The 26,701-nt window shown below is 43.7% G+C and overlaps 1 protein-coding gene across 1 annotated transcript in view; it reads right to left on the minus strand.

The window, feature by feature from the left end:
- GPC6 (glypican 6) overlaps window positions 1–26,701 on the minus strand; it is a 971,667-nt gene that overhangs the window by 17,007 nt on the left and 927,959 nt on the right. Inside the window, exon 7 of the mRNA XM_032496783.1 lies at window positions 5,570–5,706. Within this exon, the coding sequence (XP_032352674.1) occupies window positions 5,570–5,706 (137 nt within the window). The remainder of the gene's footprint in view (window positions 1–5,569; window positions 5,707–26,701) is intronic.

Raw genomic sequence — 26,701 nt, forward strand, 5'->3', positions numbered from 1 at the left:
CACTCCCGAGAGTGATGGATCTATTTTCAAGATTTTTCTATGATTCCTATTTCTTACAATTTATGGTATTTGCCTCCTGGTCTCAGGAAGGATTTCCCTGGGGGACACAGTTATTTCTGTGTGGGTCAGTTGCCATACAAGACAGCGGAGGCTCCCAGCAAAAGCTCTGACTCCAGTGGACTGGATTAATCCGTGTCCCTCAGCCGGCATCTTGATGACCTGCTAGGAAGCATCTTAAAGAGGGGTGGTGGCTAAACACTGGCTTACCAGGAGCAGAAAAACAAAGCTGTTTGGCCAATTTTATGGGTGAGAAGGAGGAGTCTGGAAATGACTGACTCAAGAAGCCCTGAAGACTCTGTGATAATGTATGTTCTCTCATGAAATCCACGTACTCCTGGGACTTGCCTCTGTGGGACTGGCTTCCGTTGTGCTCCTCCTGCCTCACCCCATTGTCCCCCATACTCTCCTTTTCAACTCCTCTGAGCTTAGACAAAGGGTCCCCAGGAGGGGAACACAATCCTCAAGGAACACACAGATGATGTAATTTGACATGGCTCCATCCTCAAAAGCGAGAGTCTGTCTCTATATGAACAGAAAGGTAAGAGGCAACGTGAACATCACGAGGGCTTTAATTTCCTTTCTGCTGCCGTGGGACGGAGTCCCAGCCTCTGTGCGCTATCCACATCAAGTCTGCTTTCCTTCTGAGCCTCTGCTTTCCTGCCTGCCATCGAATCACTCTCCAGCTCCTGTGCAGACAGCTCACTGCAGACACCAGCTGCCCAGAACGTCCTTCTTGGGGATGACGGGTGACTGTGGATGTCCTCCTGTGGGCCCTAGGTTCCCCCTGGGCCCTTTAGGGGGCCTAGATCTGGAACCCGCACCACGATTCTTGAACTGTTTTTCCCTCTGGCCTTCTAGATTATTATTGATTTTCCTCCCATCCTTCCTCGCTTTCTTTCAGTTTCTGTTTGCCTGAGTTAGGTCAGAGTGTTGCTGCGTCTTCTTTCATTGCTCCTAGGAAGTTGCTTAGGTATGTGAGAAGCGGGAGGAAGAGAAGTTACAGTTGCCAACTCACTTTCCTGCTGGTCACTGAAGATGCAGCCTAGGTTGCATTTCTTGGGTGACAGACACTGACCTGAATTCTTTATTCGCTATTCTGATAAAGTAGCATGCGGATTTCAGTACTGTCTGCTGTAGACTGGATGTTTGGGCCCCACCAAGACCCATATGTTGAAGCTCTAACCCTCCATGTGATGATGTCCGGAGGTGGGGCCTTGGGGAGGCAATTAGGTGTAGATGAAGTCGGGAAGGCGGAGCCCCAGGATGGGATTAGTGCTCTGATAGGAAGAAGAAGGGATCAGAGCCCTCTCTCTCTAACCTGTGAGGGCGCAGCAAGGAAGCGGCCACCTGCAAGCCAGGAGGGCTGGGAGGGTTTTCACTAGAACCCAGCCCTGCCAGCAAGCACCCTGATCTTGGACTTCTAGCCTCCAGGCTACAAGAAATCAATGTCTAAGTCCCCAGTCTACGGTAGTTTTGTTATCGCAGCCTGAGCTGAGACATTCATTGAATCCAGTACTGGCCAGGGATTCAAAGTGTCCATCCTTGGCCCATAAGGGCATCTCACTTGAGACCAGAGGTTTGTGCAGACAATGTCCTGTGTCCTGAAGGCTGTGCTGTGTTTCCAACGTAAATTCCCTCTTGATGCACTTGCGAGGCTTAAGCAATTCATTGCTGGGATGACTTGAACCTGGCCTGGGCTCCGGTTGTCCTGAGTGGGTGGCGTGACAGCTGGACCACGTGACCTCCTCAGCCCAGTTGCCGCTGTTGTCTTTCATAGAAGAAGAACCCCACAAAAACAAACATCAAGGGTATCCGTGGAGGCAAAGAGAAAACAGCAAATCGTAACACGGTCCCTGAGGCTTGTGTGTGAACTGAAAAAGGGAATATCTTACATGTTAATGGGAACTTAAAGTAGGGCTGCCAGATAAAACACAGGACTGCCAGTGAAGCCTGAATTTCAGATAAACAATGAATCCTTCTTTTTTTTTTTTTTTTTTTTTTTTTTTTTTAGTATAAGTGTGTTCCATTTGGTGTCTGCGGTTTTTATGTGCTAAATCCGGCAACTCTGCCTTAGAGCTTTGCTACTCAAAGTGCGGTCCCAGGACCAGCAAAGTCTGCAACCCCTGCAAGCTTGTTAGAAATGCAGCATCTCAGTCCCGCCCCAGACTTACTGAATCAGAATCTGCATTTTTAACAAGATCCCCCAGATTTTAGCCTGTGTGAGAAGCACTGCTTTAGAGCTTACAACCTGTTCTCTCTCTTCCTTCTACCTCACCTCCTGGTTCCAGACCCGCTCAGCTACTGAAACAGACTGAGATCTCCCAGAGATGGATGAAGGTGGGGGCAGGGCAGGAAGTGGGGTTCTCGTTCCAGGGGGGGCCATGGAGCACATATCCTTGACTGTTATCTCAGCACAGCAGATTTCACCCTGTCGTTGCCATAGCAACCGCATCTGGGTGTATCCTGTTCTGTTTCAAGTCATCATTAATTTCAGCAGGTGCTGTTCATTTAGTAAGTATTCATTTTAGCTATTTGGGGAAATACTATATCCTGGAGTAAAGGGACATACCCACTGTAGGAGTCCTTTTGGTTTCAGAAATGTTAACATGGGGACTAGACACGCTTCTGAATGAAGGGAGTGTGGTAAAGAGCTGTGGAGGCTCATTCAGAAAACAATCAGGAGAAACAGGCGTGATGGAGGACAAGCCCGATCAAATACAAAGCTAGGATAAAAGTGCTGCAGGACTGTGGCTGAGGGACTCAGACGGATAAAACACAAAGAGAGGGCGAAATGTCTGAGCTGTTGGTGGCCTCATGCCACAGGCTTGGGTTTAAAAACTCCAGACAGTGACCATCTCTGTCAGTGCTGATCAGCATCGCTGTTCCGTATCCATCGACATCTGTTAATAGGTTTTTTTTTTTTTTAAATAAGCTTCCCATTCTTTTATTTCACACGGATGAGAAGAATAACCTGTCTTTTTTTTTTTTTAATAAGCACTCCTAAACATTTAAGACAACCTATCATCTGAAAGCCCATACTTCAAAAATAGGGAAAAGATAGGTTATCTGCATTACAAACATGTTTCAACTTGCAGCATAGTTCAGTGGAATTTTTTAAAATGAAAATATCTCCTGTGTGTTCCTAGATCAATTAATATTTGGATGAGAAGAAAGCTTCAATTAAATTTAATTCAACAAGTCTTTATTGGTTATCTACTTATAATGCTATTAAATATAAAGTTGTAAGATTAGATTCCATTCCAGTGGAAGAATTAAAAAAAAAAATCCCCAAGAAATTGTAATTTTTCAATGGCAATATAATTTGAGTCACAAGTATTTGACAGACTTATCTTTTTAATAATATACTGTGTTAAATTCTGGAATATTCCTACAAATGACTTTACTGCATTACACTTGATGATTTCCCTCACTTGCATAAATCCTCCAATGGCTTCCCACGGACCCCGGGATAAAATTCCGATCTGGCCCCTGAGTACTGTGTGGTCCTTTCCTAACCGGCAGTCCATTAAGATGGTACTTGAAGTTCCAAAATCCACTGTCCTCTCTCCAGCCATTGTGCCTTTTCCGGTGTTGACAGACACCACTGCCGTCAAATAGTACTTGAGTCACAGAGCCTTGCAAGTGCCTGGGCCAAGGGAGGAGTGTTTAATAATATTGCTGATGGACTGAATGAACGAATGTAGATCCACTAAAGCTTGTACAGGGCTGAGAATCTGTTTCATTTGCTCTCCTAACCTGGGGAGGACAGTATTTAGCTGTCACTCTGTTTTAGAGGCAGGGCATTGAAGTGGAAAGAACCCTGGGCTAGGGTTTGGGAGATCTCAGCTTCCGCCTTTGCTCGTCAGCTGACGTTAGACTAATGGCTTACCCAGTCTGGGCTCCTGGCTGCACAGTGCGGAGCCGGGCTGAGCCAGGCCAGTCTCCTCCAGCTCTAGCCTCAGTGGTCTTTGTCTTCTCCACTCATTTTCCAGATGGAGTGTACTCCCTTCCCCAAGCCCTGCCCGAAGCCTTTCCTTATGTTTCCTTTTGTGAGAAATGGCCTATGCACCGTGTCCTGTAACTTGTGCAACAATGCATGGGAATGGAGTTCAAAACACAGCCTCCGTTGTAGCCAAAGCTGAAAGGTAAATGCAGATGGGCAACAGAGCCGCTCAAAAAATCAACCGCTTCATTCATTAGGCCATCTGGTCACCTTTTACAGTGCCTTTTTCTACCATCATCAGGAAAAGACACGTTAGAAGCTGTTAATTCACAGCTGAATTTGCTGGTCCAAGGTCCAAGGTCCAAGGTCCTAAAAGGCTGGACACTGATACATGACTAAACATTTTTGACGGGCGTGTTATTGAGACCTCAAATACACCTTTGTACCCTCCTGATTTGGACATTGATATTTGGGGGTACCTTGAAATGCTTATAGTTCTTTCTATAGCTGTTTTGTTTTCAACTTTCTAAGCTCTTTTCTAGTAGGGCTAATAATATCATTGCCAGTAGATGTTAAAAAATGCGACTCAGCAGTGTGAGAAGTTATACCCAGTGAGCACCTTCCTCGCACCCTGCCTTCTGCAGCTCCTTCTCAACTTGATATCCACGACTCTTCTCGTTTGCTTTTCATCACAGCTGCTTCATATGCTTGAAACCTCCCAAGAAGCCCCAGAACAGAGCCCCCTCTTAGCTTCTCCACCTGCTGGTTGATCCCCAAAGATTCCTTGAGTCCAGTTTACCAGCTGCTCTACCCACCTGCACCCTCGCTAAGGAGGGCCCCGGGCAGATTCCTCTCCTGGTGTCTGCCCTGTCTGTCGGCTCCAGCCAGTTCCCTCATCCAACTTCTCCACCCTATGAAAACTCAGGCCAAGCCCATTTCTGGGCTGAATCAAGAAAGTCAGAAATTCCATACCAAGTGCCAGCAGCACTGGGCAGCAGAGTGGCAGGATGAGGCACAGACATCTCTCATCAGGGGGTCCAGTGGGCCCTTCCAAGGCATGGGACCTATGAGATGCACTCCTGCTTGTCCATCATTTTCTTTTTCCCTTACCCTTTCAATGAGACTTGAATATTTTTTTTCCTCCAAGGGTGAAAAAAATTATAGTCAGATTTTCACTCCCTGTTTAACTTGTGATGGAAAAAATCCCAGTAAGCTGTACAAATGTAACTCGGATAAAAATAGTCCACTATCTTAAAGTCATTAAGTGAACATAAAAGCTCTTTGTGATCTCAGGATATCCGTAACCTGGCGTCTGTCACCATCGCTCCGTCCTCATCCAGAGGCGAGGCATTCAGAACAAGGATTCCACGCTTAATGGCACCTTGAGAGTAAGTGCTCCCAGGTGTCCATCAAACCTGTCACTCTGAACAGCTGTCGCTAAGTGACAACTTGTCCCTCCACCCTCCGTTGCTTTTTGCACACACAGGTCTGCAGAGCTGTGCCAGGAGAGCCTTCCAGGGCTGGATGTGCAATGCCCCATTCATAAGAACAGTGAGTCGCCCTCACCTGGCTTTGCTGTGCCCATTCCAACATTCCTCTTCGTTGGACGTGCCCGCTGTCACACTCTCGTCCTTGCAGATGGTGTAGGGCAACGCGGACCAGACCTTTTTAGAGAGCTTCAGTTTCTCTTTTATGTCTGTGACCTGATCAAGAAAGCAAGGAAAGACAGTGAACACTCTCCTCAGGCACTGCCCATTTCTACACAAGAATGCAATGCAGGTGAAGGTTAGGACTAGCACAAACTCTCCATCAGCTTTAAGAGAGACAGCATCCTGCAGGATTTTTTGCCCAGGAAAGCCTCACTTCCTCTTCCCTCAATCTCCTTCTAGCTTCCGGCAGAGAATCTCAGGTAACTGGCTCTTGGGTTTCCATCTTTTCTATCCTCCCATTCTTTGCATTTAAAACCTCATGAAGCATCTCAACTGACTTCGGGTCCCTCTTCAGCTGGGAGAAATAGGTGTTCCTTATTGCAAACACCCTAAATATATCCTTTAGAACTCATCTGTCAGGATGTCAGGTAAATGCACCTCAACAGTGCACGAAGAGATACAGAGCTTTCTCCAAAGATCTGCTTGTTTCTGCAAGAACTGCAGATTGTCACTAATTCAGCTGCTGGTAATCTCCACTCTTGACCGACTGACAAGCCCACACTCTTGGACCCTGAGCAGCAAACCAAACCCACTTAGAAATCTCTAGCAGCAGAGGGAGAAGAGTCTTTCCAGACACAGGTAAGTGCAAAATCCACAGCCGTGTGGACGGATAGCCTGGAGGAGCTTGGGACCAGCATCTTTCGTGTTTTCAGGTTCAGCACTAGCTTTTCATCTATGGGGAGGGTAGGGAGAGGGATTCAGTACCATTTTGGCTTCATAACTCGCATCTAGGTCCACACAGCAACAACTCTGATTTCTCATTCTGTCTACATGAACATTGGGAAAATCTATGGATGGTTGAAATGCATCTGTTACTCGTTGAATTATGTCCCCCCGCCACCCCATTCATATGCTGAAGCCCTCAGTACCTCCGAATATGACCTTATTTGGAGTTAATGTTTTTATAGAAGTAAGGAAGTTAAAATGAGGTCATTAGGGTGATCCCTTAATCCAACATGCCTGGGGTTCTTATGCAAAAGGGGAAATATGGATGCAGAGATATCCATAGAGGTAAGACAATGTGAGACACAGGAAGAAGACATTCATCTACAGGCCAAGGAAAGAAGCCTGGAAAAAAATCCTTCCCTCACAGTCTTCAGAAGCAACGAATCCTACCAACACCTCGCGTTTTGGACGTCTGGCCTGCAGAACAGGGAGACGATAGACTTTAAGCCACCCCGTCTGCGCTGTGGTACCTTGTCTCAACAGCTCTGCAAACCGACGCAGCATCCTAGAAGTGAGAACCACTAGACACGTGTGATCTGTAGCCTTTGGAAAGAAAGCATTCTGTGTTTACCGTGGATGAAGTATAGATTTAAGAAAAAAAACTCCAAAGGTCTTTTGTCAGGTTTAAGAGTAAACACAAAGAAATAAAAGTGCTCTGACATTTCATGTTGTCCCTAGTCATATTTCTCGGTAGTTCCAGAATTGTACAGCCCTTGTTCATCTGTGATTCTGGTGATGACAGAGATTTCAGTCCTGGGAAATGTCTGTTCACCAACCAAGTTCTGAAGATGACCAGAAAGTGGAATCTGAGAGCCTGGTATATATCCTTGAATGGTGTGATGTTACTTTTGTTTCAGAACGTTAAAAAAAAAAAAAATCCACCAGTAAATGGCATTCCCAGGAGCAGCTGACACACAGCAGATGTTTAGGTAGCTTGAACACTACGCGCTCCGATTTCCCCAGTCACGCTGACTTTGGTCCACAGGCTGCCCCCCGGCTCTCCTTCCAGCCAACCTGACTGGCTACGGGGCTGCGAGGACGCCAGGCCTTCTCTGCTCACCACTCCTGGTACAGGTACTCATGCATGTTGTTACTGTTTTTTTATTTTTTCATTCTAAAGATATGTGGCCATTTCTATCCAGCCATAGAGGGATGGACATTCTCTGTTCAACAATTATCCAAAAAACCTTCAACCTTCCCCCACCCCATCAAGTACCAACAAATAAATGTTAAAAGCAAGATGGAAAAATCACCATTCTGCAACCATCATAGTAGTAACTGACCTCAGTAAATGTCATCCATAGACACTGTTATGGGTTGAATTGATTCCCCCCAAAAGATGCTGGAGTCTTACCCACTGGGACCTTTGAATGTGACCTTATTTGGAAATAGAGTCTTTGCAGATGATCAAGTTAAAATGGGGTCATTAGGGTGAGCTCTGATCCAGCATGACTTTGTCCTTATAGAAAGGGGAAACTAGGACACAGAGACAGACACGCACGGGGAGAAGACCATGTGAAGATGAAGGCAGAAACTGAGGTGATGTGTCTACAAGCCAAGGAAACCCCAACCACATGAAGCCAGGGGAGAGGCCTGAGACAGCATCTCCCTCACAGCCTCAGGAGGAAGCAGCCCTGCTGGCACCTTGAACTCCAGACTGTGAGAAATTACATTTCTGTTGTTGTAAGTCTCCCAGCTGGTGGCTACGCAGCCCTGGCAAACCAGTACAGGTGCAAAAAATACTGGGCCAAAATGTGATGGGGAATAGGATATTTACACAATCTCGAAGCATCCCCCACACGCGACTCATTACAAAAGGAAACCTGGTCATTTTACACACAGTGCAGAAGCTTGGCGGCCCCCACCTCAGCCAGGGGATGAGTAATGGGACAGGTTGATTTCGGGTGCCTTCTGATGTGATGTGACAAGGAGACATCACTTCTGTAGCTAAAATTCACAACCTGAATCCAACTGTAAGGACACAGTAGACAAACCCAAACTGAGGGACGTTCTACAAAACGACTGGTCGGTATTCCTCAAAAACGTCCTTCATGAAAGACAAACACGAGCTGGAGTTCTAGATGAAAGAGAGTAAGAGACATGGGCCCAAATACAGGGGGCACTTCTGGATTGGGCGCTAGATCAGAAAAATAATTGTCATAAATGACATCATTGAGATAGTTGGCAAAATTTGAATACTGACTCTATATTAGATCATAATATTATTTCAGTGTTAAAATTCCTGAATATGAACTCATACTGTGGTAACACAGGAGAATGTCATGAGCTTAAGAGATACACACTGGAGTGTATAGAGTTAAAGACTTACGATTTCCACAACTTCTTCTAGCACGGTTCAGGAATAATCAGAATCATATTGAACAACAACACATAGATGTAGAGAGAAAGAGAGTGAGAAAGCAAATGTGGGACATTTTTAATAATTGGTGAATCTAGATGGAGGTATAAAAATTTTCCAAAAGTGCAATTTTTCAGTAAGTTTGAATTTTCTTTCAAAATAAAACATGTCTAAGATGAAATCCCTCACAGTTGTTCGGCAGGGTGCCACATTGGGGTCCCTTCACTTCTCATCTGGAATCCCCCCCTTAGGCCACTCATGGTCACTGTTCTCAAACACAGACCCCAGAGGAAGAAACAGGTATCAGATGTTCAGGACTAGTTCAGGGAATAATCAGCAGCTTCAGGACAGAAATACTGTAAGCTTTATTCTGTCTCATAAGAATACGTCAAGAACAAGTGTGCCCTTTCCTGCTTATTTCATGCTGAAATCTCACCTTGATGCTGTGGGAATCTGAACCAAATATATATATTTTGAGACACAAAGAAAGAATAAAATTGCATGATCTCCCATAGGTATCTCCTTTTATAATGTTTGCCAAATTTAACAGTGTAGGTCAGGTGGCTCGTTTTTTTTAAAAAAAAAAATCAAACTCAAGCATTATTTCTCTCAAGGTGCATTCCCTGGCTTCTGAGTAGGCTTGGCTTGAACTTTCCGTGTTCCACAGGGCCCTGTTCATGATTCTGAACACCGATCACTCCGACCTCTTATAATTGGCTGACTTTTCTGATTCTCGCTAAGACCACATGATTTTTGATGGCAGGGACTGGGTTCTAATTGGTCTCTATCCTCAGTGCTTAGAAAGAGTCAAGTGGCCAACCATCCCCATTTTACCTGCGACATAGGGGGATCTAGGACACTGAATTTTCAGCATGAAAACTGAGATGAGTTAGTCCTGGGCAAACTGAGATGAGTTGGTCACATATGTTTCAGCACACAGTACGTGCTCAATAAATGTTGATTGAGAAAATGGTTTCATTGCTCCGGTCTGTTACAGAGTCACAGACAACACGGCTAACACAAAAGAGCTGAGGTCACACAGTGTGAGCTCTCATCTCAGAGGGGCCAGGAGGAGTTGTGGGTCCTCCTGGGAGTTGTATCTGGCTTAGCGAGGAGTGTGGGTCCTCTCAGACCATTCGTCTCAGCATACTTTGTAATCAGGTCGTGTTCACGCTGGCATTTCAGACGCCAGGCATTCCCACTGTGCAACTGAAGGTGGAAACAGCAAAAGAGCAGTGAGAGATGTAAATGCTGTTTTAACATTCTGCACGAAAACATGGTCCAATTCTCTTCCAGACTGGGGTGGAGAAGCAGACAGCTGAAAAACATGGACACTATTAGCCACTGGAGGGGAATATGCCTTTGGTTTGAAAGAATAGCTGAATGATTGCAGTTTGTTTTTTAGTATCAACAAAGTTTTTCAATTCTCACATCGTTTGGAAATTTTTTTTTCATTTTCTTTTCTTTTTCTTTTTGAATAATGTAACTTACTTTGCCATAGCTCCAGATCTGAGTTGTTTTTTTCCCCCTGGAAACTGAAGTACACACAACAGTGTACTAAGCTTCATGTTAGCAAGTGCTCTTGGTAGAAATATATTACTGAGAATGAGAGTGAGCCTTCCTTCATTAATAACACAGACCTGATGGGAACAAAGAACTGAGATCAAACGTGGAATTGACAATTTCGTGTCCCTGCTTCCCCAAAGAGCAATTCTAGGACAAATGAACACTCTCCGATGCTTGCAAATTCCACTTACCACGTGTCCAGTGTCATATTAGGAATAGTGTACTGTTAGTAATACCTGTGTACTAAATATTTTTCATCTATGCTGTTGACAGATTGTGAAAGTTAAACAGTTTCTGTTGTCCCATAGGAATCTGACCCAAATGTATACTGCTGGGATCCATAGGAAAACCCAACCCCTCTTACAGAACTTATCTGGACTTGGTTCTGATTTCTGACAATTTCAATTACTGGCTTCAGTAAAGGCAGACACCCTTCATTTAAAATCTGTCAAGGGTCCTGAATACTTAACCATAGCAAGACAGTGATACCATTTTCATACCCACCCTACAGAATTGGACAAATACACCAGAGAGGGAGGTAGCGGATAAGGGGGAGGGACTGCTGAAAGCAAGGAGATTGGCAAAGACAAAGAGCAGAAAGGACTGTCCAAGCACTGTTGTCTGACAACTGCACTTAAGAATCCCTCTTGCCCCAAATACTTAACCTGAATCTTATCAACCTTCCGCCTTAACAACTTAACAACAGGAAATGTTGGGGAGAGAGGTATAAACTAAATAACACCGTAAATAAATGATCAGACATATCCAGTGCGTGGTATAGTATATAAGACACCTGCCTTTACTCTTCAAAAGAGGAGGGGAAAAAAGAAAAGAAGACTGCTGTTAAAAAAAAAAAAAACTAAACAAACAAAAAACCACACACACAAAAACCAAAACCAAAACTCTAGCAGGATAACGACCAAATGCTATGTGAAGACTTTAGCTGAATCCTGGATTTTGAGGTGGGTACGAAGCCATAAGAGAGAGACTTGCGATAATTGGGAAATTTTGAATATAAAGTAGAGTAGATGATATTACTGAATTACGGTTAATGTTGAGCGTAGTCATGGTATTGTGGCCGTGTAGGAGACTGTCCTTGCTTTTAGAAGATTCATGAAAAGATATTCAGTGATGAAGTGTTATTTTGTCTTTTACTTATTTGAAAATAGCAAAAAAGTCAGCCATCAATGAATCTACACAAGGGATATATAGATGTTAATTTTATCATTTTCCAACCATTTCATTATCGTTTGAAAAAGTTAAAAATAATGAAAAGCTGTAAAAAGAAATAAGACTTTATTGTCAGGGCACACGGTGCTCCCCTGCTGCCTTCAGCCTAGGGCAGTAATTGATTCGAAACGATTGTGGGGTAACTGGGAGCTTTCACTGAGCTAAGGCACTTACATTCAATCTTCACAATTCTATCCGGGCTGAAGTATCATCTCCCGCTTACAACTGGGAAATGGGCTTCAGCGAGGTGAAAAAAAGTGGCCACACATCTAGTAAGTGGGAGAGGTGAGATTCACGTTCAAATGCAGACTTCGGAATTGTTACCCTTAACCGCTAGGAGTAACAGGGAGGTTGCCTCCCGCCATGGTCTCCAATGTGTGTGTGTTGGGTTGATGGTGGGGGTGCTGTGTACCTCCTTGGGGGTGTGCAAATGATTCAGTGTGATTCAAGACAAAAACATTAGAACTTCTATTTTGATTTTTTAAGTATAAAAATATAAGGGGAATTGAGACTTCCTAATATGTCATCTATTTACATACCGATATGTCTTCAATCAGTCCATATGGTGTAGCCGCTTCTCAATTATCCATGGAAAGAGTAAGACCCCACATTGGGAAAAGGCTCTCCCTTTATTAGCTTGCTCCGGGGGCACTGAAATCTATCACAGTTCATATATACTAGTTAAATGCATTTATGGATGAAATTTTGTAGTTATAACTAACTCATTAAATGGATCAGTGACTTAAAATGACTTTTGTAAAGAAACTTTGGATTGCTTTCTTATCACACAATGGAAGTGCACGTGAACAACGATAAAAGGGCAGGAGTGCTACTTCCCCCACTGCTGACATATCTGCAACATTGCAAAGTACAAATAAAATACAGGGTCTTTATTTTACCTCATTCTTCAGAAGTTTCTACGTTTTGGCACAGATTTCACAAGGTACAGAATACATTAGTTTAGCAGCACTTGTGTATAATTTATGCATAAACAGTTATAAATATGCTGGGTGTCTATGACTCTGACTTTTTTGCTGATAGAGATGTGAGATCAAAAAAAAAAACAAAAAACAAAAAACAAACAAACAAACAAAAAACCCAAAACTGGAGCTCCGCCAGTCTCTAGCACAGGGACTGACACAATATATTTTGGGTCAGTGACTTAGCAAGCAAAAACATTCAATGAAATCAGTTTAATGAAACAGGGAAGTGTAATATAATTTAGAAAAAGTTCCAAGACATTGGTTAAATAAGAAAAAAGGCTTTTGTTGCTAGCATTTATCCATTAAATGCTTCCTCTATGCCTTCTCTTCGTCAGGTTTTGTGCTACACCCTGGGGGTACAAATTTAGCTAGTACAAGTCATTGCTCTTGACAGGCTCCAAGCACCCCTGGCTGGAGGGGCATAAACAGACGCGGAGCAAGCAGGGAAGTCACGGGTAAGCAAAGGGCTATGGGAGCGCTGACATCAATTTGTCTGGAGAGTTCCTTTCTGGGGGAAACCATATTCCCTCCCGAGCAAATAAGGCTTTGCTGATATCTGCTTTCTGGTGGCTGCTGAACTCTGCCACGAGGACTATTAGGAAGCTGGATAATCAGTCATTTCTATCCAGAGGGAGTAAAAGCGAAAAATCTATCAGGTCCTCCCAAGTTTTCGCCTCCAACAGCAGACTAATTTTATCCATGCACAAGCCATCAGTTTTAGCCGCCACTCTGGCCTTCAGCTCCTCGTTTTGTTAAGAAGTGTCTGTGCTTTCCTGACACCCTGGGAGTATCGGCTCCACAGCGGAGATTTGGAAAGCAGTGCTGTGCATGTCCTGAGTGTTTAAGAAATATATGTCGAACGAATAAATGCATGAACGGCATTGTCAATGATCTGCTAAGGGAAGTAAGATTTCAAAAATGATCGATTATCTGCCAGCTACTGCCTTCTGGACTTTCCCTGGGAGAGTAGGGAAGACATGGGCAAATTCAGTCAGGTCCTCTGAAAAAAAGTGCTTTCCCCTGAACTGATAACCCCCCGAGTGAGGTGGGGGAATCTCTGATGAGCTCTTGAATCCTCCAGTTAGGATTCTAGTCATCTGTCATCTCGAGTGTCATTCCAGGTGTAATTTACACAGGTAAGATGGAAGAGCCTTGGAGATCTCAAAGGCAATCTGGGCTTGGGGGAAAACCCTGAGAATTTAACTAAAAATGGAATGAATTCCATCTTAAACAGCCTTTACAATCTTTACAGAGACATACGGTCTCCAGTACCTTCCCCTTGGTTTCCTAAGCGAGTGACTTGTTAAATTTTGACTGGGAGTGTTTGAACTTTGTTGTTAGCTTTGGTTCTGTGTGGCTTCTTTGATGGGGCTTATTTGATCTCTTCCGAGAGACCGTGCTCATGGTTGCCTGTCTGCTACCCGAGGCGCATCTACCCTGGACCTGTTATTTCCTCTGGATCTTCCCTGCCAAGGGTGAGGAGTGAACTGGGAGAAAGCCCCTGCTGCCCTCCCTCCATCATGCCTGGACCAGAATTCATGTCGCTGGGCACCTGCTGCGGGCATCTGGCCGGATGCCCTACCTGCTCATGACTTCACAAAGATTCCAATGTGCCTGTTTTATCTGCATGGAAACCTAATGCAACCGGATGTAAATAATATATACCATATCTAGAAAAAAGATGGTTAATATTTAAAGGGCTATACACTAAATAATACATACTGAGGGAAAAAAAACAATGTGAATATTTTATAGGCTGAAGGTCATTTGTTAGCTTTGGGAGACAATCTGTTGAAAGAAACAAAGGCAGCCTCATTTTTGCCTCATGGACATTTTTGTCTCAAGGCCACTTTGGTCAAGCGAAGGGAAATCCATGACACACGATACCATCTTTGCAACCTGAGAGTTTAATAATCCTGTTTCAGAGACGATGACCTCATCCAGCTTCACTCTAGGGAATAATAATCTTTTCTTAAAGCACCACGTCATTCAATTCACAGTGTCAACCTGCGTTAGATTTCAAGTCGTGCCTCCACCTTCAGTGATCAAACAACGGTCAGACAACGAGTGTACCTGTTCACAACTTCGCACACTCACTTGAAAACACACCCAGACAGTCTGGAGCAGAGTGTTTAAAGTTCCGAAGTCTCAGAGGAAACACTGATTTTTCTGATGTGGGCAAATATCTGTGAATATAATCTGCTTAATGTTCTTGAGGAAGTAGGGGTTTCTGATGCCACTTAGTTCAATGAGGAGCCCGAAGACCCCACGACACGTTAATCTACTTGCTCGATTTACGCTGAAGCTTGAACCCAAGCCCATTCTCCTGGTACGGCTTTTAGCAACTTAGTCACTAAAACATCAGTTTTCCATTCATTCTGAGTTTGTGAGACTCTTTGGCATTATTTTTCCGGCCTCAGATGGTCCCTGTCTGTTGTGTGATGTTTCAGTAGGGTCTGGAATTCTTGGAGAAATCACTGGTCACACGTGTTCTTTCGGGAAGCTTCTAAATAGGTCTTGGGGGTGACAGCAGGGTCCTGTTCCATGCGATTTATCAGTAAACCCAAAGCAGACACAACACGGCTACCCAGCACTCTGCTGAGCGCTCGAGTCACCAGGCGATGCAAAACCAGCCTCGCGCTCTGGGCTTTCTCAGACGTTCCCCGGGAATTCAGCAACACGCTCTACTCTGTTCTTCTGTGACATATCCTCCCCACTGTGGCGCAGAACTTTTCCCATTTCCCCCCAAGGAGACAAACGCACACACATTTGGTAGGAAAAACTAAGACGGATACAAAAACCTGCTGGAAGTGAGAGAATCGTTTGAAGGTTTAAAAAGGCAATGTTTAGTTTTGTCCAGTTTCTCAGGGGATTGGGAACTGGATGAAAAATCTGGAGTTTGCACCATCGCCTCTGGCTTCAGGTTTGGAGTTTCTTGGCTACGTGATGACCCTGTATCAAGGACATGACCCTGAAAAGACAGATGAGATTCTTTTCTGGCAAAACATTGGTCCTCAAAGTGAAATAAATAAGGGAGACATTTTCTTCATATGCCGTTGAGGTCAAAAAAATTTTCTTTGGCAGAAGATTTTGAGAAAATGATAGCAAAGCTTCAGATCCTCCTGTCTATTATACCTAATGTTCCGATTGTGCCTCCATCTTACATTTTAGGCAAAAAAAGGGAGTAAGCACTCTCCACATCCTTGAGCGATGGCACAGTTTGACACTGAACTAACGTTGACCCCAATAGTGGAAAGAAAAAGACAAGAGGACATTTGGTCCATGGAAATGCAGGTGAAATCAAAGTATTACTTTGCACAGTGGGTACTAAAATTGTGGCACAGCATGCTTCTTAAGACTGAAAATATAACTAACTTCAAGGAATGGTTTTTTCCATGAATCATGGAAACTAGAGACTCAGCAGAGCTCCCGAGGTCCAATGCTTCCAGAGCGTTCTTGATAGATTCTCACCTAGAATCCATTAAACATCTCCAATGACAGGCATCCATGCTAACGTGAAGAGGACTTGGGATCTGCTGCCCGACCTAGAGCAAGTCACTTCCCCTCTCTGAGCAGTTCTGGGGGTCTTCATGGACAAGGCTTGACCACAAAGCAGAAGTCTGTTCTTGCTTCTGCTCCAGTGATTGGCGTTGAGATGGAGACCCCAGCGTTCCCTCTTGCTTTGCTTTATTCCTTTGCAGTCGATAGCTAGCTTCACCTGCCAAGGGTGGATTCTGTTTTTCTCTGCCCATCACCCGGTAAAGCCTCCTTTTGATTCATTTCTGACCTTAGGTCCATCCAACCTTCGCTCTCTCGCTCTCTTCTCCGGGCTTTTGAGACCAGCTCTGTCTTCCTTGAGACCTTTGGTCTCTAACATTTCTGGGGCATTATTTTGGCTGCAGAGGTGCAAACACCCCCAAGGAGCTTTCCTTGATCTAGAGCCTGAATTATGACAAGTGCTGATTCTAAGTTAGATTAATAGACATGCGGTCTTCATAATTGCTGGATAGAAACATCTCAGACGCATGCCCAAAAGAAGAGAAAGAATTCAAGATTTCTAGCAGTTACATCAGGCATGCTGAAGCCGTCTGGGTATTTAAAAACTGACCTCTACTCCCAACACCATCTCTTCTGTCACTATGGAGTGAAAACTTTGGAAGTTTTTTGTGGCTTGAAAAGCAGACTTCCCTCACTTTCCCTCCATGACAATAAGATGACAGTGCTTGCATAGACTAATCCTTTTGTGTAGGACTAATCGGGAAATTAGCTCTCATTCAGGAAACTGCCAGAAAAAGCGCATCGATTAAATAGCCCAATTTCACGAAAGTGAAAAATGTTCGATGTTCTGAACATCTAGTCTTGCTGGAAAAAATTGACTTCTTTGCCAACTATTACTTCAAATGTGCAGTCCCTCCATAGGGTCTTTGACAACACTCAGAAAATCCAGACGGAGTCTAATACTACCTGTGATTGCAACAATGTGGTGGCTCGTAACTGCTTGAAGTTACTCTTAAAATGCTCAGTTTTCATCTTCAGGGAATGAAATCCAGGACATTAACAAGTATGTCTGCTAAGTTAAAAAGGGGGGGAGGGGGCATGGCAAAGCATTATGCTTCAAGTTGCGACATTCCCGAACATTTTAAGGTCCGCCATTTAATTCTGAACGTTTGGAGCTGTATTCTTCCACGCCAAAGCTGAGAAGCAGATGTGCATTCTGGTCTCTTTCTCTGAAGCCGCTACAGATATCTGGAGCTTGGGGAATGAGGAACACCCTGTTGCTCCCGTGAGACCGCGTAATTGAGCAGGGCCTTCTTAAGTAAGATATGACACACGTGATTCCATCCAACAGTAAGAGGAACCACGAAGGCATGTGCACTTTGGAAAGGTGATTTAGGTGCAGTGCAGAACAAAAATGAGCAAGCCGTAGGTCAAAATCAGATTCATCTAAAAATTCTGAAGCCGTTTCTGGTAGAAACGGGTTGCCCTAAATCTCTTACGGAATAGGTAACAAAAAACATTTAAATTGCTCTGGAGGCAGGTGTGATTTGATTTATCCTTAACTATGTAGACTTGTACTGTGGTGCACAAAAAATGCTATTTCTTCATCTGTTGCATGATATTTATGATATAATGTAATGTTCTGCCTTTTCTTTCAGGGATTTAATTGAGAATTGGTTTAAGTTTAATTGTCAGTGATTTTGGCCTAAGGGAGTTTGAGGAAGAAGAGAATGAGATACTAACAAATGCACCCAAGAACGGAAACCCCGGGACCCGAGGATGTCGATGAACTTGAACTCAAACGTGTAGTCTACACACTGGGAAGAGAAGGGCACGATTTAGTGGATAATTCCTTCCGTGGGCCTCAACATCAACATCCCTTCCCTAGGCTCCTCCTTTGACCCCAAGATCACTCAGGACCTCCCTGCTATGCGCTCACAGAGACGCGCCTGGTTTTCCTGTCATAAAGAAGTCCCCATCGTTGTGACTGTGAGTCCCAGGCCGTAGGTGGTACAGGGGCAGGGCCTCTGTGCTTGGTGTTCAGCACATCCTAGGAGATGGGTGCCCCATCGGGCACAATGCCTGGTTTATAGTTGTGGTCAATAGATAGCAAATGAATAGATAAATGAATGAATACATGAAGGAGAGTAGGCAGAGGGCAAATCTAAATTCTGAGTCTCCAAATTAAATTGTAAATGAAATTTGAACTCCAGGTGCCCTTACTTGCCAAAAAAATGAACTATTGCCATTGGGAGGGGTGTCTGTCTTATAAACTTCCCTATTTTATGGAGAAATGGTTGCTCAGGGTCTACATATGGGTACTCAGTTCAATTAAACACACACACACACACACACACACATCTGTTTAGTCTGCAATGTACTGAGCACAGAGAGATATATATGAGATGGTCCTGCCTTCAAGGAACTTACTACCCAGTGGGGGAAAGATTCTTACACAAAAATAAATGTAATAAGCGACTCATACGCTTAAGGGCTGGAGGGCAAGAGAAGTTAAATTCAACCTTTTTCTATTGAGGAGGAGGTGGCATCAAGGGAGGCTTCAGGGAAGAGGTGGCATCTGAACTGGGCCTTAAAGGATGAATAGCATCCTGTAGGTGGAAGAGTTGGGAAGATCTCTTTTTGGCAGAGGGACCCTGAGTGGCAGAAGCTCATAGATAGGAAGCCTCTTCAATAAGGGAGAGAAGTGGAAATTCCTGGAGAATCTCTACATAGAGCCATGTTTGCTTTATCCGTGACTTTGGCAAAGTTGCATCACTTCCCTACAAATTGGTTTCAAAATGGGGAAAATAGTGCCCATCCCCTAACTATCGTCTTAAAGACTTAATAAAGTTTAGTAAGTTAATATAGTAGGAGGGCACTTGGAGCTAAAAGTTCTTAATGAGGAGAACATCACCATGGGGACAGATGGCGCAGGGTGACGAAAGTGCATTCTTTCTTGGAAATCAAGTTCTTACTCCTGGGAGGTAAATTACCTTTTCCTGGGAGCCATCTGGTTACCTTAAAGATCCAATTTACCCCATAGGGTACCAATGAAGGGTGCCATTTACTCTCCTTGTGATTAGACTCCAGTGACTTGACCTTCACCTTTACATCTTAACCATCCGATAACTTGAACAGATTCTCTTGGTTTCCTACAAGTAGCAAAGATGTCAGAAATCCTCTTTTTTTAGCTCCAGTGGGAGAGGAATAATCTTGGAAAGTGGCAGAATGACCATTCTTGGCATGGAAACAATGAGAATCTAAAGCAGCAACATCCAACAGAAATACAACGTGAGCCACAAATGTAATTTAAACTTTTCTAGACACCATGTTGAAAAAAAGGAAAGCGAAGTTAATTTGGGGACTATATCCAGTTTAAGTCAACATATCCAAAATATTATTGTTTCAATCTATAGTGAATAGGAAAAAAACCTTAATGAGATATTTTACATTCTTTTTTGTACTAAGTCTTGAAAATCTGGTGTGTATTTTACAATACAACCTGTCTCAGGCCAGGCTGCAGGTGTCTTCAGTGCTCAGTGGCCAGGTGTGGCCGTTGGCTGCCATATTGAGAACACAAGCCTAAGTTCCTTCCTGGGCCAGGGATGTGGGAGGAGCTGAGTTGTTTGAATGAGTCGAAGGCAGACAATCAGCTAAACACTAGAGTCCTCAGTGTGTCCTGAATTCTTTGGGTAGGTTGCACTTTGGGTAGGTTGCAATCAGTAGAACTCATTTTCATTCCTTTTCTTTGGTACCGTTTTCCTGCCCTCTGCTGCTTCCTCCTGATCAATTGCCCAAAGTGATCAATTGCCAAAATGCCCTAAATTGAAGTTACGTAACACCTGAAGTCTGGCTGGGATCCAGCCTATCCCAAGAATTGCTTCCGTTTGTGTTAAGTGGGAACATGTTGCATTCAGTTTTGTGACATCTGCTGGTATTTTGCCTACGTGACGGATGATTTTTGGCTTACATTTGTTAACTTCTGTGGAAGGATAACAATCATCCTGAAAAGTATACAAATCATATACGTATGAACAGCTTGACGAATTTCCATCCAGTGAAGTATACAAATCATGTACATATGAACAGTTTGATGAACAGTTTGAAGATAATCATGTAACAAGCCACCAGATATGTGGCAGGTTTTAAAAGGGAAAATATCTTAAAAGCTTGCTTGGACACCATTCTTTTCACAAGACTCAACCTCTTGAAAATTAATTGCCTTAAGTCATTGATATACAGGGATTACAGGTTGCCGAAGAACAGAGTTTCTTACTGATTTACTATAATTTTGAGATTATAAATTGCATATAGGCTCTGGGCATGTGCATGTATTTTAAAGACCAAAAGCTGTCAAAAAGTTGATAGAAAAGAAATTAAGTTCAAGGCAGCCAGATAACATGCGGCTTCAAAAAGGTCCAGCCAAACCTGTGGGTGTTTAGAGACCGCCTTTCGCCACGGCCACCAGATGGCAGTGTTGTCCAATCTTTCGGCCCCTCCCGACACTTCCCGCCGTCTCTTTCCCAGAGAGTAAAATTGTAGATTGTTCCACTGCATATAAAACTGACAACCATGTTATTTTAAACTAGAAACTGACAGGCTGTTATTTTAATGAGGTCTGCCAGAGCCAAGGTTAACCAAAGCTTTATTTCCCTACAAAATGTTAAGGCCATAGTTCTAAAAGGGGGATGTGAAATTTTACTTTATTGATAACTTTCCCTGGCGGTACAAGTTTTAAGATATTTTTTTGACAAGTAAAGCTACATGACAAATAGAGACATGTGTTTATATGTATAGTCAAATTCTTCACTAAAATTGGTTCAAATTTTGCCCAATAGGTCCTTTTGCTCTAAGTTACATTCAGAAAAAAAAAAAAAGAAAGAAAAAAATCTTTTTCTACAGTTACCTGTTTCTGCCTATTTGGAAGCAAAAGCATGTATTTTTAGCATTTTGACTTTCTAGCTTAATGAGTCAAGGGAAAACTTAAAGCTATTTTAATCTCATTAACATTCCAAAATGAAATCAGGTATAGTATTTGATTCTTTATTTCTGTGAAAAAAGCTTAGATCGAGAACAATAAAACTTAGAAAGAATTTTCTTTTACCAGTAGGTACTTCTACAATGTGTGATGGCTAATGGCATTATCATTTATTTCCTTTGTTTCAGATGCCTTTTTATGTTGATCAAGAAAGTATTTAAAGTCAGTTGCTACTTAGCAACCACCTTTTCTCAAGTGATTTTGCTAATATTTTTGGTACCTCTTTAACCTGCTCCAGAAAATAATTTTTAACAATTAACAAATCTTAACAGATCCTGCAAATACTCGGTCCAGCTCTACATTCACAGAATTTACTTGAATGAACGCTTCCATCAGCGACTCTTGTGATTGGCCGAAGGCTCGTCCACAAAGAGACAAATCCGGGAAGAGCCTTGATTTTTGAAAGTGGGCCTCGAATAAGTAAATTCATGTTCAGTTGCTATTCATGGGTGGCAGTGTCAATTCTGCTTATAAACACTTAAAGCAAACCTACTATGCAGACAGACAAGGCTTGTAAAACCCGGTAAGAAACTGTCGGTGTCTTCAGGAGCAGCTATACCATTGGTGGAAGGCAGTGCAAAGCGTGAATGGCAGGGGTGGGGGGGTTTCTTGTTAAAAAAAAGCTATGAAGAATTTCCATGTGGCCGCCACAGAGCATTAAAGCAAGCATGGGCCCTTCTCAATGTTGGCCCCGTACAGCTGCCCAGGCCGTACACCCAGAAAGCTGGCCCTGCTGGGCCTCAAGAAGCCGCAGGTTAGTGGGGGTTCACTGAGCTATACAACCAGGAGAGGAGACAGACGCTGCCCTGTAACCCTGGTAACAGCAGTGACGGCTACCACACCTGGGGACGCCCAGCCATAAGGTCCATGTTCCCTCTAATGCACTAATGCACACAGATGTTGAATTAGTTATTGGTGCCTTCGCTTTACAGACTGAGAACTACAGCTCTGTTGTGCCCTTTTCATTCGGGGAGATGTCACGAAGGGCTTGTATGTGGTGGACACCACATTAAAGCCATCACTCACCCTCATTCTTGAATCCTTCCAACCCCACTTACACGATGGGGACACTGAGGCTGTATGGGGTTAAATCACTGGGCCTTGTCACTCTGTACAAGTAGCAGGGCCTGATTCTAAACCTTGACAGCTGGGCCCCAGACCCTCCCATTACAACAGAACTGGCCAGCTGGCACGTTTTAACACTTTCTGAAATCAGTGTGTCCTGGTGGTAGGTCTCCTTCATTAAAAAAAAAAAAAAAAAATTGGCAAATATATTTGGGGAGGGGATGGCACAGTGCTCTGGAGACCTTGGTACTCCCTCCAAATTTTTGGCCCATGCTAATTTTCTAGACCTTCTCCAACACCTTTGTGTTTCCAGCTGCCTCCCAATTTCCCAGTTATCAACCTTTTCTAACACCACTATGGTTTGAGTGGCCCTGTAAGTAATTTTCCAGGCCTTTTCTAACAATGTCCATGGTTAGAGCAACCTTCTAGACAAATATAAGCCTCCATATTTTTCAGTCTAACATTTTAAGTCAATCCAACCTCACCTAGAAGGTTCAAGGAACCAAATGTTGTTTGCCCAGTTACTCGTCTGGTGACGAACAGAGGTGGGTTGTACTGTCCTTGACTGCATGTGTCTGTCTGTCTATCTAACCAAACTATCAGCAGAAGTAATTTCCAGGTGGTGTTAAGAACATCTGAGATGTATGACACCATATAATCTAGGCCATTTTTCAAACATGCAAGTGTGGAAAAAAAGAGAAATTTCTAGAAACTCCTCTTGGCTTTGAAATGGGAAAAGAGTTCCCATCTGGATTTTTTGATTCATAAAACTGCATGGGCCAGCTCATCCCTGGGTTTCCATGACAAAGGGGAAATTCTCTCCAGGCGAGGCTGCACACAGAGGTTGGAACTCCAGCCCTACATGCTTAATGGACTGTGTCTAACAAAACTGCACTAGAAGTCCTCTCCTTGAGCTGATTTCTCTTATGAAATGGAAAGTAGTAAAGAAAGCAAAAATGTCACCCCCTCCGCCACAGGAATCCACAGGGGACTCGAAGGAGCTTTGCCTTTTCTGTTACACCAGCCTGGGGAATAGGTTGAGAAGAAGCCAGATGGTAAATCTGATTCAACCAAATCCAAAGCTCTCGGAGGAATCACCTTTTTATTGCAGATGAGTATAAAAACAGTCCTGGTCGAGGAAACGCCGGGGGCTGTCTGTTAATAGATTTGGTCACTTCGCAGTGGTACTCAGAGAATAACCTTCATCTCTTCGAAAAATTATCTCAGCCCAAGGAGCCCTGAATGTAAATAATTACAATGCTAACTGTGTGGAGGTAGCCTCGATCCTGGGTTGCACTTCCGTGCTTCTTTGAAGAGTTCTGTTTTGTCCCTGGTGCTGGGGGTGTCACGAGCCAGTGTCACTCAGGCTCCTGACGCTGCAGTGGGAGGTCTTTTGCTAACAGGGAGCCATCTTGACCTCTCAAGCGTTTTTTTTTCCCCTGAATTAATAAGCATAAGATCCGCCAATTTGATTTTTGTTATTTGTCTCATTAGGAACTATTTCTGACTTTCTCTCCTATCCATCAGTCCCAGATTCTGACATGCTCCATTCTCTCCATTCTTTTTACTACAATAAAGGGAAAATTAGATAGCCTTTTGAAAATAGTTTTCATTTCGTTACTTCTTCAAATTATTTTCTACGTGGAAAACGAACTGTCTTCTTCCAGTCAAATGAAATGTCTCTTACAGACATTTTAATGTGTTTTTTCATAGACTGTATTAAAAATACATTTTCAAGGTATTTATTTATTTATTTTGAGTAGGTAGGGTTTTTCAAGGGTTTCCCTAAAGGACAAGTGAAAGCGGGGGGCTTTTTATGTCAGTTAGTTATAAGTGAGATGGGTTACTAAGTTCCCCCTTCTCCATTATTTATACCGTTAGGAGGAAAGCCCACACTTGAGAGGAGCTAGGACTTACGCCTGGAGCTTGACTTCACTCCTGTTTGTCTGAAGAGGTGACTGAGGAGCTGAGAAGCCTCTTCACTTTTGCGTGACAGGTTTTTTTTTTAAAGTAATCTTTCCTGAAGACAGAGTCATAAGAAACAGGCTTCCCTAAGACTTGATTCAAAAGGGAATTTTAGGAAAATATAACGAATAGCCTGGGAAATTAGGAGAACTCCCCAGTCATCTTTAAAAAGGAAAAGAGCTTTTCCTTGATCAAAACTGGGCCTGGCATTCGTGGTCCTGGGGTCACCTGGACCCGGGTGCTTGTGTTCAAAGTGCTGTGAGCACACACTCAGCCACTCAGGCCACGGCCTGGGAACCTGGATTTCTAACAAGTCTCCTCCCAGCCCCCAGCTGATGCTGAGGCAGTAGGAAAGCAGAAAAAAGAAACCCAAGCATGAAGGAGCAGACTCCATGACGTCTCCAGGGCACGTTTAGCCGCCTGACTTTAACTCTGCTTTCTTTCTCTGAAAGATCTTCTAATTTTCAGATTAGACCTAGCTTTTTACTTCTACCTTTTCACTTCTCCTGAGACTGTAAGTCAGAGTTTAACAGCTCTTATTGCAGTGACTGAAAATAGATGTATTTCTTTATCCTTTTATCAGCTCATTTGATTTTTTGAATCTGTAGTACTGCTGCCACACCTTAATTCCTGGTCCTTCCTCTTAAAGAGCGATGCGCTGTGTTACCGCACATGTCCGTGCGTTCGGCCAACAAACGTTCGCATGTTAAGGACCTTCTTTGCGTGAGGTGCTGAATCAGGCACTGGGGCTACACAGATAAAAAGGACAGTGTTCCCTGCTTTTCAGCAGTTTTTTCTTCTGGGAAGATCTAGACATCAAAACAAACAATAATGCAATGTGACGTTGGTGTTGACAGAGTTGGGTGGAGAGAGAGAGAAGCCTGCATGCAGGGGGGTTGGTTGTGGGTGTTCTGCAGAGCAGAAACCGGGGACCTAAAGTTGATTAACCCAAGAGCAAATGGAGGAAGGTAAGAGCACATAAACTACAGCCAATGGAGGAGGGTGGCCAAATCAGGATCAATGAAAACAGGCACAGTGGTGGTACCCAAGGGCGGTGACCACTTAACCAGAGAACCAGTGGGTCTGCAGAGGAAGGTCCCAGAAGTGGGGGCGGCACGTGCAGGTCTGAGCGTGTAGAGTGGGTGGGGAGTACTGCAGGGGTCTCTAATGACAGGACAGCTCACGTGTGTGTTCTTACTACGTCATGGTACCTCCAGGTAGATCGCTGCTCCCAGAGGGTGGATGTTACCGGAGAAGACATATCAGATGGCAGTGGGGTACAGAGAGGGGGATGTGGGCCTGCTAGATGCCCTGGGGTTATCAGAGGGGTTCCTATGGGGCTCCTGCAGCTGGACCATGAAGAATGGTAGGATGGGGCAGGCGGAGCCTCCCAGTCAGAGGCAACAACTCCATGTTCAAAGGCTCATGAGGACCAAGCCCACTCAGGCTTTGGAAGGTTGCTGGGTAGGACTGGAAGATAAAGGACATACTGTGCAGAAGCAGGATTTGGGGCCAGAGAAGTGGGCAGGAACCAGAAGCTCCTACAGGGTCTTACTGTGGGAGCAGTCTAGCCCTGATTCTGGAGGACCAGTTCGACAGGTAGAAAGGCAAAGATGGGTGCAGGTGTGGCACTGGGAACACCCAGCTGGCATGGGTGGTGGTGGGGGCCGATGACAAGGGACAGCTGGGTGGTAGATTGTTTATGCCTGTGATGGCTCTTTCTTTCTTTCTTTCTTTCTTTCTTTCCTTTTTTGTTGGATATATTTTTTCTTTTTTTTTAAATCAAAGTATAGTTAATTCACAATGTTGTTCTACTTTCTGCTGTATGTATTCTTTTTCTTATTCTTTTCAATTATATATTATTATAAGCTACTGAATATAGTTCCCTGTACTATATATACAGTAGGACCATCATTTATCTATTCTGTGTATAGTAGTTTGTATCTGCTAATCCCAGACTCCTAATTTATCTCTACCCAACTTCCCCATAAGTTTGTTTTCTGTATCTGTGAGTCTGTTTCTGTTTTGTAAATAAGTTCATTTGTGTCATTTTTTAAAGATTCCACATATAAGTGGTATCATATTATATTTGTCTTTCTCTGTCTGACTTATTTCCCTTAATATAATCTCTAGGTCCGTCCATGTTGCTGCAAATGGCATTATTTAACTCTTTTTGATGGCTGAGTAGTATTCCATTGTATAAATATACCATGTCTTTTTTATCCAGTCATCTGTTGATAGGCATTTAGGTTGTTTCCATGTCTTGGCTATTGCAAATCGTGCTGCTAGGAACATTGGGGTGTGTGTATCTTTTTGAATTAGAGTTTTCTTCAGATATGTGCCCAGGAGTGGGACTGTGGAACCCCACAACACATCTTCCACTCTGTTTAGACCCTGCTGCTGGCAGAGCCCCTTTCCCTCTCCCTGTGCTCCCTGCCAGCTCAAACCTCTGCCCGTGCTAGTCCCAGGAAGTAACTTTCCCTGCCGGGAGAGACTTCTCGTCCTCTCTGTCTATCCAAAAGTGCTTCATCATTTAAGGCAGTGACCATGCAGATAAAG

This window comes from Camelus ferus, chromosome 14 (genome assembly GCF_009834535.1).
Source record: "Camelus ferus isolate YT-003-E chromosome 14, BCGSAC_Cfer_1.0, whole genome shotgun sequence".
NCBI lineage: Eukaryota > Metazoa > Chordata > Mammalia > Artiodactyla > Camelidae > Camelus > Camelus ferus.